The sequence below is a fragment of the Bombina bombina genome, chromosome 10 (genome assembly GCF_027579735.1).
Source record: "Bombina bombina isolate aBomBom1 chromosome 10, aBomBom1.pri, whole genome shotgun sequence".
NCBI classification, from domain to species: domain Eukaryota; kingdom Metazoa; phylum Chordata; class Amphibia; order Anura; family Bombinatoridae; genus Bombina; species Bombina bombina.
This window is the reverse complement of record NC_069508.1, coordinates 37,787,935-37,800,656: the sequence shown is the minus strand read 5'-3', so window position 1 is coordinate 37,800,656 and position 12,722 is coordinate 37,787,935. Positions and strand designations below refer to the sequence as shown.

The window sequence follows — 12,722 nt, the reverse complement described above, 5'->3', positions numbered from 1 at the left end:
TTCCAGTAAGGGAACAAGGCCTAGGATTCTATTCAAACCTGTTCGTGGTTCCTAAAAAAGAGGGAACTTTTCAACCCATTTTAGACCTAAAGTGCCTCAACAGGTTTCTCAGGGTACCGTCCTTCATAATGGAAACCATTCGTTCCATTCTTCCTTTGGTCCAAGAGGGTCAGTTCATGACGACCATAGACCTGAAGGATGCGTATCTTCATGTTCCCATCCACAGGGATTATCACAAGTTCCTGAGATTTGCCTTTCTAGACAAACTTTCAGTTTGTGGCTCTTCCGTTTGGCCTTGCCACAGCTCCCAGAATTGTCTCAAAGGTTCTGGGGGCTCTCTTGGCAGTGATCAGGTCTCAGGGAATTGCAGTAGCGCCTTTCCTGGACGACATATTGGTTCAGACGTCATCTTTTCAACAAGCAAACTCTCTCATACAGAGATCTTGTTGTCTTTTCTACATTCCCACGGATGGAAAGTGAATCTGGAAAAGTTTTGGAACTCTCGGCTTTGCAGTGTGATTTGCCTTACCTTATCTTTCATGCTGATAAGGCGGTTCTTCGTACTAAGTTGGGTTTTCTTCCTAAAGTGGTTTCGGATAGAAATTATTAATCAGGAAATTGTTGTTCCTTCTATATGTCCTAGTCCTCCTCCTTCTCATAAGGAACATTTTGTTACACAACTTGGATGTTGTGCGTACTCTAAAATTCTACCTACAGGTGACTAAGGATTTTCCTGTTTGTGTCTCTGGAAAGCGTAAAGAGCAGAAGGCTACTGCTACTTCTTTCCCTCTGGTTGAGAAGTATAATTTTGTTTTGCTTATGAGACTGCTTGTCAGCAGCCTCCTGAGAGAATTATAGGTCATTCCACGAGGGCTGTCTCCTCTTCTTGGGCTTTCAAAAATGAAACTTGGTCCTCTCTGCATACTTTTTCCAAATTTGATACTTTTGCCTCAGCTGAGGCTTCTTTTCGGAGAAAGGTTCTTCAAGCGGTGGTGCCTTCTGTTTAGGTCCGCCTGTCTTGTTTTTACCTCCCTAGTCATTCCGTGTCCTCTATCTTGAGTATTAGTTCCCACTAGTAATTGATGACGTTGTAGACTCTCCATATCTTAGGAAAGAAAACAAAATGTATGCTTACCTGATAAATTTCATTCTTTCAGAATATGGAGAGTCCACGGCCCCACCCTTAATTAGACAGTTTTTTTTGTTGTTTTTTTTACTAAACCTCAGGCACCTCTACACCTTTTTGTGTTATTCCTTTTTCCATTTCCCTTCGGTCGAATGACTGGGGATTATGGGTAGGGGAGTGACACTTAACAGCTTTGCTGTGGTGCTCTTTGCCTCCTCCTGCTGGCCAGGAGGATATTCCCACTAGTAATTGACGTTGTGGACTCTCCATATCCAGATTTTTTTTTTTCAGGTAAGCATAAATTTTGTTTTTTCAATTGCTTTAATTCAAGTGATAAATTAAGAAGCATTTGGGTATAGAAAAATAGATATTATAAGGAGGTCTGTCCTTTCTGAAAGCTCAGACCAGTTGTCTTTTTTACAACTAAAATAATAAATTAAATTAAATAACTATCATATAAAACTGAACCCAACTGAACAATTTCCCATACATATACTCTGTAGCTGGCGTAACAAGTCTTAGGAAATACATTTAAGGGCCAGCACTGATTGGCTAAAATACAAGTCTGTCAAAAGAACTGAAATAAGGGGCAGTTTGCAGAGGCTTGGATACAAGGTAATCGCAGAGGTAAAAAGTGTATTAAAGGGACATAATACTAATATGCTAAATCACTTGAAACTGATGCAGTATAACTGTAAAAAGCTGACAGGAAAATATCACCTGAGCATCTCTATGTAAAAAAGGAAGATATTTTACCTCACAACTTCCTCAGCTCAGCAGAGTAAGTTCTGTGTAAAAAGTTATACTCGGCTGCTGCCCAGCTGCAGGTAAAAATTTTTTTTTTTTTTTTAAATGAAGAAATGAATAGCAGCCCATCAGCAGTGCTGAGGTCATGAACTCTTTTACTGTGATCTCATAAGATTTCATAGTAAACTGAATTGAGAAATAACATGAGTGCACGAGGCTCAACCCCTTAGCTGTCCCGGGACAGACATACTGATTTGCTGCTTAGAAGTCCTTTACAATGGGATGTGGCTACTGAGGAACTTTTGAGGTAAAATATCTTTCTTTTTTACATAGAGATGATCAGGTGATATTTTCTAGTCCGCTTTTTACAGCTATGCTGCATATCTTTCAAGTGTTTCAACATTTGGGTATCATGGCCCTTTAATATAACTGTGTTGGTTATGCAAAACTAGGGAATGGGTAATTAAGAGATTATCTATCTTTTAAAACAATACATATTCTGGTATAGACTATCCCTTTTAAGTTTTGTAAAGTTGGTGGTATGGTAAACATCTGGACCCAGCCCTCACCCCAAATCCACATATATATCAAATGTTCCCAAAATATTTATTTGTCCTAGAGACCTGAAACATTTTTGTAATTCCAATATTTTCTGCAGTTTTGCAGTAAATTGGCATACTAGGAGAGTGTGAAATTATTTTAAATGCATTAACACCTTCTTTGCTGCAGTTGGTTTTCAATTGCCAAACGTCCCCTACCACTTGCCTTATTTGGAGCAGCCAGTACAAGCTTGTTTATGAAGTAGACACAGTGTATTTCCGCTCTTAAACTCAAATGATGAGACGTTATCTATAGATGACTGCTGCTGCGTATTCATGGAATGAAAATTCTTAGCTAACTGTAGTAGCTCTTTGGTGTACACTTGATTTGTATTGCACGTGTTAAAGCGCTAACATGTTTCACTTCTTCCTGCCATACAGAACATGCTTTTTCAGAAAGCCTTTAACTCCCAGCAACTGGTTCACATCACAGTGATAAACCTGTTTCAGCTACACCACCTGCGAAGTTTCGGCACTGAGGCAGAGCAGCAGACCTTCAGCAAGGAGGAGGATCTGTGCTGGTCTCAGCTGTTAGCACTGTTCAGTAAGTTTCTGAATGTGCAATTTAATGTATATTTAAAAATGTTTTTAAGGATAATGAGCCCAATGAGGAATACTCCTGAACAAAATCCTATGCGCCAGCAAATGGGAAATAAAAAGTTATAGAAAGCTAAGAGAGAGACAATGCTATTTATAATATGCAATGCAGATAAAACATGGTGCAGACCCTCAGAACTAGAAATAAGACAAAGAAGAAAAAAATCAGGTTGTCGGCCTAATCCTATACAGAGAGGGAATTCAGCACTCTTCTATAGTAAAAATAACATAATTTATGCTTACCAGATAAATCCCTTTCCTTCCGGATAGGGAGAGTCCACAGCTTCATTCCGTACTGTTGGGAAATACAGCACCTGGCCATCAGAAGGAGGCAACGACACCCCAGCCAAAGGCTTAAATATCCCTCCCACTTCCTCATTACCCCAGTCATTCTGCTGAGGGAACAAGGAAAAGTAGGAGAAACATTAGGGTATAAATGGTGCCAGAAGAATAAAATAAATAATAGGGGACCGCACATAGACAAGAAAAAACGGGTGTGGGCTGTGGACTCTCCCTATCCAAGGGAAAGGAATTTATCTGGTAAGCATAAATTCTTTTCCTTCCTAAGATAGGGAGAGTCCACGGTTTCATTCCTTTCTGTTGGGAAAACCTATACCCAAGCTCCAGAGGACACTGAATGAGTAACGGGAGGGAACAAAAAGGAAGAGGCGGCACCACAGCATGAAAATCATTTCTCCCGAAAGCTGCTTCAGCCGAAGCAAAAACCTCAAACTTGTAAAATTTTGAAAAAGTATGTAAGGAGAGACCAGGTGGCCGCTTAAAAATCTAATCCGAAACCACTGCTCTAGTGGAATGAGCCATTGTCCTCTCAGGACGACAATGTCCCGCTGTCTTGTAAGCTCAGCGGATGACACTCCTTAACCAAAAAGATAGGGAAGTCAAAGTAGCCTTCTGCCCCTTACGCTTTCCCGAATAGACAACAAAAATAGAGAAAGATTGTCTAAACTCCTTAGTAGCCTGAAGATAGAACTTCAAGGTGCAAACCACATCCAAATTGTGAAGTAAGCGTTCCTTCGATGAAGAAGGATTAGGACACAAGGAAGGAACCACAATCTCCTGATTGATGCTGCGATCTGACACAACCTTAGGAAGAAAACGTAATTTAGTACGTAAAACTGCCTTATCTGCATGAACAATCAGATAAGGGGGCTCACATTGCAAAGCAGAGATCTCAGAAACTCTGCGCGCAGAGACAATAGCCAATAAAAAGAGAACCTCCGAAGATAACAATTTGTCAACGGAATGCAGAGGCTCAAACGAAAACCTGTTGCAAAACCCAAAGAGCAAGATTTAGGCTCCAAGGAAGAACCCCAGATCTAAACACAGGTCTGATCCTAATCAGAGCCTTAACAAAGGACTGCATGTCTGGAAGCTCAGCCAGTCTCTTGTGCAATAAAGCAGACAGGGCTGAAATCTGTCCCCTCAGGGAACTAGCAGAAAGGCCCTTCTCCAGCCCATCCTGGAGAAAAGATAAGATCCTGGCAACCATGTCCTTCGCAGCCACGATGGAGCAATCAGGATTACTTATACCCGCTCCTGCTTGATGTGGGCCACCACTCGAGGAAGAAGCGGTAATGGAGGAATAATATGAGTTTGAACCTCCAGGGCACTGCTAGTGCATCTATTAGATCCGCTTGGGGATCCCTCAACCTCAACCCGTACCTGGGTAGCTTGGTATTGAGACGGGACGCCATGAGATCTATCTCCGGCGTTCCCCACTTGCTGTATATCTCTGCAAACACCTCTGGATTAAGAGACCATTCCCCTGGATGGAAGGATTGCCTGCTGAGATAATCCGCCAGTTGTCCACACCCGGAATGTGGATCGCTGACAGCGAACAGTTGTGGGCCCCTGCCCACTCCAGTATCTGAGATACTTCCTTCATCGCCAAGGAACTCCCCCCCCCCCCCCCCCCCGATGGTTGATCCACCAAGGTTATATTGTCTGATTGGAATCTGATAAACTGAGACGAACCCAGAAGTGGCCAAGCCTTGAAGATTGCTCGTAGTTCCAAAATATTAACAGCTCCCCATCCGGATAGGCTTGCGTCCGTAGTCACAATCTCCCAGGATGATCTTAAGAAGCATGTCCCTCGGGACAGATGATCTGGACAGAGCCACCAAGAGAGCAATTCTCTCGACCGGCTGTCTAATACAATCTGTTGAAACAGATCTGAATGATCGCCGTTCCACTGCCTCAGCATGCACAGTTGTAAAGGTCTGAGGCGGAACCTGGAAAAAGGAATGATGTCCATGCAGGACACCAGGAGACCAATCGCCTCCATACACTGAACCACAGAGGGACTCAAGGAGGTCCTGAGGGCAAGACATGCCGAAGTTAGCTTGCAACGTCTCTGGTGTGTTAGAAATATCCTCATGGATAGGGAGTCTATTATAGTACCCAGGAATTCCACCCTGGTACTTGGGATAAGAGAACTCTTTTTTTTACAAGTTTATCTTCCATCCATGTGATCGAAGAAGACTGAAAAGGGACTCAGAGAATTATTCCGCAAGACAAAAGGATGGTGCTTGAACCAGAATATCGTCCAAGTATGGGGCTACTGCAATACCCTGAGTTCTGGCAACGACTAGAAGAGCCCCCAGAACCTTCGTAAAGATTCTTGGAGGAGTAGCTAGGCCAAATGGAAGGCAATGAACTGGAAGTACTGGTCCAGGAATGCAAACCTCAGGAACTGAAATTGTTCCCTGTAGATTGGAACATGAAGGTAAGCGTCCTTCAGATCTATAGTGGTCATAAACTGGCCTTCCTGAATTGAAGGAAGAATGGACTTTTATCAACTCCATCTTGAAGGAAGGGACACTGAGAAATTTGTTTAAGCACTTTAGGTCCAGAATTGGGCGGAAAGTTCCCTCCTCCTTTGGGACCACGAAAAGGTTTGAATAAAACGCCAAACCTCTTTCTTTGATAGGCACCGGGACAACTCCTCCTAAGGAGGATAGATCCCTATTGCACCCTAGAAAGGCATCCCTCTTTTCTGGTCTGGTAGACGGATTCCAGAGAAGGAATCTGCCCCTTGGCGGATGAGTTTTGAAGTTTATCTTATATCCCTGAGATACCACCTCCAGGACCCACGGATCCTGTACATCCTTGAACCAGGCATCTGAAAAAAGAGACAGTCTGCCCCCTACACGATCCTATCCCGGATCAGGGGCCGCCCCTTCATGCCGATTTGTATTCGCCAGGCTTCTTATTCTGCTTGGATTTATTCCGGGACTGAGCTGGCTTCCAAGTACTCTTAGGTTGCTTGGGCTTGGAGGAGGATTGTTGTCGTTGGGATTTGTCAGAATGAAAATTAGAAGATTGTCGTCCCTTAGACTTGTTCTTCTTATCTTGCGGTAGGAAGGCACCCTTGCCTCCGGTAACCATAGAAATAATGGAGTCCAGGCCTGGACCAAAATAAAATCTTTCCCTTAAAGGGGGAAAGAGAAAGGAGTCTGGACTTAGAAGTCATATCGGCAGACCAAGACTTCAACCAGAGCGCCCGGCAGGCTAGGACCGCAAAGCCAGAAGCCTTTGCATTTAGGCAAATAATTTGCATGTTCGCATCTCAGATAAAAGAATTAGCAATTCTCAGAGCTTTAATTCTGTCTTGAATATCCTAGAGGGGAGACTCCACCTCAATGGGTTCCGACAAAGAGTTGCACCAGCAGGTAGCCGCTCCGGCAACAGCAGCCGCCGGTTGAAACAAAAATCCTGTTTCTCAGAAAGGTTTCCATTTTCTTATCCATCAGCTCTCTGAATGAAGAACTATCCTCAAGAGGTATAGTAGTACGTTTAGCAAGCGTAGAGATAGCACCATCCACCTTAGGAATGGAGCCCTACAAATCTAGTTGAGACTCAGAGATCGGGAACAACTTTTTAAAAGTAGACAAGGGGGAGAAGGAAGAACCAATTATTTTCCCATTCGTTCTTAATAAGGTTCGCCATCTTAATCGAAGAGCCTCCCGCTAATCAATGGAAGTGGCCCATCTATTGCTGTCATTTTTGTAAATATGTGTATAAATTCCTAAGGAGAACACATTTTGATGTGTATTGTTTGCTCTATGGAAAATAAAATTTCAAAGAAAAGTAAAAAAAAAAAATAATAATGTTCGCCATCTTAACCGGCACAGGAAAAGTCAAAGGAACTTTCCTGTCTATGTAAACTCATAATTTACGTATCCTAGGTTCTTCAGGCAGTGCGGCCTCTGGAACCTCCAATATAGACAGAACCTCCTTCTTTTATAAAAAACGCAAGTGCTCAATTTTAAATCTAAAGGACAACTCCTCCGCAGCAGGAGGCTTAGACGCTAAGGACTCCGACCCAGAAAGTTCACCCTCTGAAGCTACAGAGGTTAACTCCTCATCGGATAACTGGGACATAATAGCTAATTCCGATAAATATTTAGATTGCTCTGGGTCAGGAGAGCTATGTTTAACCTTTCTCTTGCGTTTGTAAGAGCGAGGTAATGCACTAAGGGCAAAGAACAAGGGGATGTGGGAACGCGCTGTAAAAAAACAGCATATGAGAGGTATAAAACTATATAAAGAATGTGGATTACACAAGAGTATAATATAAAAATGTTTATAAATGTAATACAATTAGCGATGCCGGCATCTGATACAAAGTAAAATAGTACAATTAAAATAGGATAAGAATCAACATAAAATGTGAAACATCAGTGTGTAATGATGTAAGTAGCTAAGAAATAATATGTTGCAAAATAACACAATGTTAAAAATGAAACAAAGTCAATGTTACCGTCCTTTCACAATCAGGCCAGTGATTAAAGTGTCTGATCCAGCTGTTTATATGAATGCAGGTATAACTTGGGTGATTCCCTCTGGGTTGTTTATAAAACAGCAAAAAACTGACAAAATCTTCTGGCTTGTATCCAATGACTGTGAATTAAATTTCAAAGACACATTCACAGCCGTGTTTGCGGGATGTCCCGTGCTGTGAGCTGGTTCCGGTCAGGAGGTCAAAGTGCAGGAGTAATGATAAGCAACGACAAACTTCGTTTCTTTGTAGTTAAAATGAATCAGACTGCTTATAACAAATGTGGGTCATGGGTGGGGATTACAAATATAGAGTCAATTCATATATTAAAGAGGCTCAATGCACCACACCTACCGCATATGTAAGTCAAGCAGATGTATTGCAGGTAAAGTTTGTAACAGCGTCCATATTACTCAGATTCCAGTGCTGGACAGAAGAGAGTAGATCATGGGTATGATGGTATTTCCAAGAAAAAACAAGTCTGTGCATTAGAGTTGGTCTCAACCACCTTACCTACTACTTAATTTCACAAGTAATGAGCAAATTTCTACGCGTTTCAGCCTAGTCAGGCCTTTATCAAGGCCTGACTAGGCTGAAACGCGTAGAAATTTGCTCATTACTTGTGAAATTAAGTAGTAGGTAGGTAAGGTGGTTGAGACCAACTCTAATGCACAGACTTGTTTTTTCTTGGAAATACCATCATACCCATGATCTACTCTCTCCTGTCCAGCACTGGAATCTGAGTAATATGGACGCTGTTACAAACTTTACCTGCAATACATCTGCTTGACTTACATATGCGGTAGGTGTGGTGCATTGAGCCTCTTTAATATATGAATTGACTCTATATTTGTAATCCCCACCCATGACCCACATTTGTTATAAGCAGTCTGATTCATTTTAACTACAAAGAAACGAAGTTTGTCGTTGCTTATCATTACTCCTGCACTTTGACCTCCTGACCGGAACCAGCTCACAGCACGGGACATCCCGCAAACACGGCTGTGAATGTGTCTTTGAAATTTAATTCAGTCATTGGATACAAGCCAGAAGATTTTGTCAGTTTTTTGCTGTTTTATAAACAACCCAGAGGGAATCACCCAAGTTATACCTGCATTCATATAAATAGCTGGATCAGACACTTTAATCACTGGCCTGATTGTGAAAGGACGGTAACATTGACTTTGTTTCATTTTTAACATTGTGTTATTTTGCAACATATTATTTCTTAGCTACTTACATCATTACACACTGATGTTTCACATTTTATGTTGATTCTTATCCTATTTTAATTGTACTATTTTACTTTGTATCAGATGCCGGCATCGCTAATTGTATTACATTTATAAACATTTTTATATTATACTCTTGTGTAATCCACATTCTTTATATAGTTTTATACCTCTCATATGCTGTTTTTTACAGCGCATTCCCACATCCCCTTGTTCTTTGTCTATTTTGGTTTGATGTTAGGAGGTGCACTTACCTTTTGGGAATAGCATTTGAGCGTTGAATCTTATACCTACCTTGTTTTTTTTTAATGCACTAAGGGCCTCAGACACCGCCGTTTGTAACGAGCGGCAAAGTCCGCAGGACGAAGGCCCCCACCGGATGGAGGATTAGACATGATACGGGGAACTGCATGTGGAGTGGATAATGTAGCAAAGGTAGTAATCTCACGGGACGCCGAGTCCTGAGAGGTAGGCGGCTCAGAGGGACTAAGAGCCTTAGCAGGCTTGTATCCCTTCTTAGACTTTATAACGGTGTTAAGTGGAACATAATTGAGTGGGCGGGAAAACAACGGCCTCCTCATAATATAAACTGGTTTCGTTTAGTACAGAAGGAGTACCTTCTAACATTTCAGAGCCCTCCATAGCTCAGGTTATACCCACAGAAGGACACAAATAAAAATGTTTTTTATAATAGAAAACTGCACCTTTATACTCCCAATGGCTGGGGCACTCACCACCTCTTAGACCCAGACAGTTAACAGTGGAAACTCTCTCCTCAGGTTCAAGCCCCAGCCGGAAAGGAGGAAATTAACATAGACCACACCTGGTCACATGGAGTGCAAGACCGTACTTCCCTTGTTATTACAAGTACAGCAAGTAATAGGAGCTGTGCAACACTTTCAAAAACGAAAGTGAAACTTAATAGTGAAACCTGTTTGTTCCAGCCAAAAACACACAATCGGCAAAAATCAGGAAAAAAATCACACAAAGCAGCATGTAAATAATTAATACACTGATTCATTAACCCTAACTGTTCAATAAACCGCCTTCAGAGGATATTATCCCTGGATCCTATCAAGGTATAAAGGAGCCACACTGTGACCCTGTTATAGCGTTTTATGTGTAAAAATTGAAACGATCTTACCTCCAGGATAAGAACAGAACCACAGTCTCTCGAGTGTGACAGTCTTATAGCAGCGCTCCTGACATGGACTTGAGTGAGAGAAAGCAGGCAGTGAAACTCGTTAACACTGATTGCTTAGGAGCTGTTAGCAGTAGTCTGGATGGTTTCGCAGAAAAACTTTCCCTGCGTCTCCAGACTCTAACTTTCATCAATACTCTCACTGAGAGGTTGACATGACTACTTAAAACTCCAGTCCTATCTCGAAGGGCAGATACCCTTTTTCAGGACTCTCTGAATCTTCTGACAGTTCTCTGCCACCACCTAACGTGACGAAAGGCAAAGAATGACTGGGGTAATGAGGAAGTGGGAGGGATATTTAAAGGGACACTGAACCCAATTTTTTTCTTTTGTGATTCAGACAGAGCATGACATTTTAAGCCACTTTCTAATTTACTCCTATTATCAAATTTTCTTCATTTTCTTGGTATCTTTATTTGACACGTAAGTTTAGATGCCGGCCCATTTTTGGTGAACAACCTGGGTTGTCCTTGCTGATTGGTGGATAAATTCATCCACCAATCAAAAAGTGCTGTCAAAAAATTGATAATAGGAGTAAATTAGAAAGTTGCTTAAAATTGCATGCTCTATCTCAATCACGAAAGAAAAAATTTGGGTTCAGTGTCCCTTTAAGCCTTTAGCTGGGGTGTCTTTGCCTCCTCCTGGTGGCCGGGTGTTGTGTTTCCCAACAGTAAGGAATGAAGCCGTGAACTATCCCCATCTTAGTAAGGAAATATTCTTTATTTGCCAAAAGTATTACACAAAAATATATCTGAGAAAAACACACACCCCTCCCAAGCCTACATCAAAAAAGGTGTGTAAAGATGACATTGTAGTCATTTTTTTCCCTTCAAAGGTACATCATCCTGTAAGATTTCTCTCCTTTTTTAAAGGACCATTAAACTCTGCATTATTGCAATATATATTCATTATGTATATCATTTTCTTCCTTTTGCTGTAAAATACATCTGAGATTTGTACTTGTTCCACTTTCTCCCAGGGAGGCTTGGGGTAATACTTTTATCTGTGAAGTTTTGTTTACCCCCCTCCTGGAAAACACCTGGGACTGATATAAAGGCTCAGTTTGCATCATTTACAAATTAAACTGAAACTGTTTCGCTACAATGTAACTTGATTTTGCCTATAGTTAAAATATATTACTTTTCTGTCGGTTAAATAAGTGTATTAGGAATTTTGAGCAAACGTTACCTGCATACAGCTGGCAAGAAAAATCAGTGAGACCAGCTTGTTTAAAATGCTTTCATTGCATTTCACAAGACTTGTGAGAGAACTTTAGACATAGCCTGGCATTGACAGTATTGACATTTTTGTATAGAAAGAGAGATACTTCTATGCACAGAGAAAGAAATAAGATATGGGTATCTATTTCTGGAAACTCGGCTCATTTCAGGGCCAGATTACAAGTGGAGTGGTATTTCACGCTCCCACTCACACGCCAGCTCCGCTAGAAGTAAGCTTTTTGCGTGCGTCGGGTAGCGCTTGTATTATAAGTTGAAAGTAAAATGTTTTCGCTCATGCGCTAACCCGATTTGTGCAAAAAGCCAAAGTTAGGATATTGCTCGCACATTACCGAATTCCCCCATAGAAGTCATTGGATCAAAAAAAGTGAAAAAAATACCCTACTCGTGCAAACCCGATCGTATATATTCTCAAGTGCGCTAACCCAACATGAAAATATGAATATTTCACATTCCAATGTTCTTCACATAGCAGAAGTTCTGTATATTCATAAAAACATATTTCCATATATATCTGATGGTATTCTGGTTATATAGATAGATATAAGAACATATTTTATGTGCAGAACATTGGAGTGTAAAATATTTTACAGTAAATACACACTAACTTTATTAAATATGAATATTGCATAAAAATGCTTTTACATGTTTTCATTTACTTGACTGTAAAGGTCTGCAATGCACTTATATATATGTCTATATATGTGTTCATATGTATTTATGTGTATATATGTCTGTAAATACATATATACACACATACATACATCAGTACCGTGAATCTGATTCCTTTATTTTTTTATTTTCATTGTTGGGTACTTTTTATGACGTAAAATTCAGACAGCTCCATGATTTTCTTGGAATATTAACATCCCAACTTCTTTCCTCTCACCATTGCAATTTCTACAGTGTCATTCTTGGGCATCCTGTGCAGAAGTCCCCTAAAGACCTATCACTGTGAGGAGACCGCCTGTGCTGATCCACTTCCTGCAATCAAGGTTTCCTTAGACTGGATGAAGCTGCGTCCCACTGTCTTCCAGGAGACTGCAGTTGAGGAAAGACAGTAGTAAGTAGCATTAATTATCGTGAGGGTACGTGAGACCGAAGAAGACCACACATTGATTTCTTTTTATTAGAGAGATAATATTTACTAGACATGAGTATAATTTAGTATTATGGCCACA

General features: G+C 41.0%; 1 protein-coding gene across 9 annotated transcripts in view; it reads left to right on the top strand.

Moving 5' to 3' along the window:
- The window catches only part of SMG7 (SMG7 nonsense mediated mRNA decay factor), a 167,513-nt gene that overhangs the window by 55,629 nt on the left and 99,162 nt on the right, over window positions 1–12,722 (top strand). For all 9 annotated transcript variants that reach the window (XM_053693974.1, XM_053693976.1, XM_053693971.1 and 6 more), the window contains 2 exons: window positions 2,854–3,016; window positions 12,448–12,604. In XM_053693974.1, coding sequence (XP_053549949.1) covers window positions 2,854–3,016; window positions 12,448–12,604 — 320 coding nt within the window. The remainder of the gene's footprint in view (window positions 1–2,853; window positions 3,017–12,447; window positions 12,605–12,722) is intronic.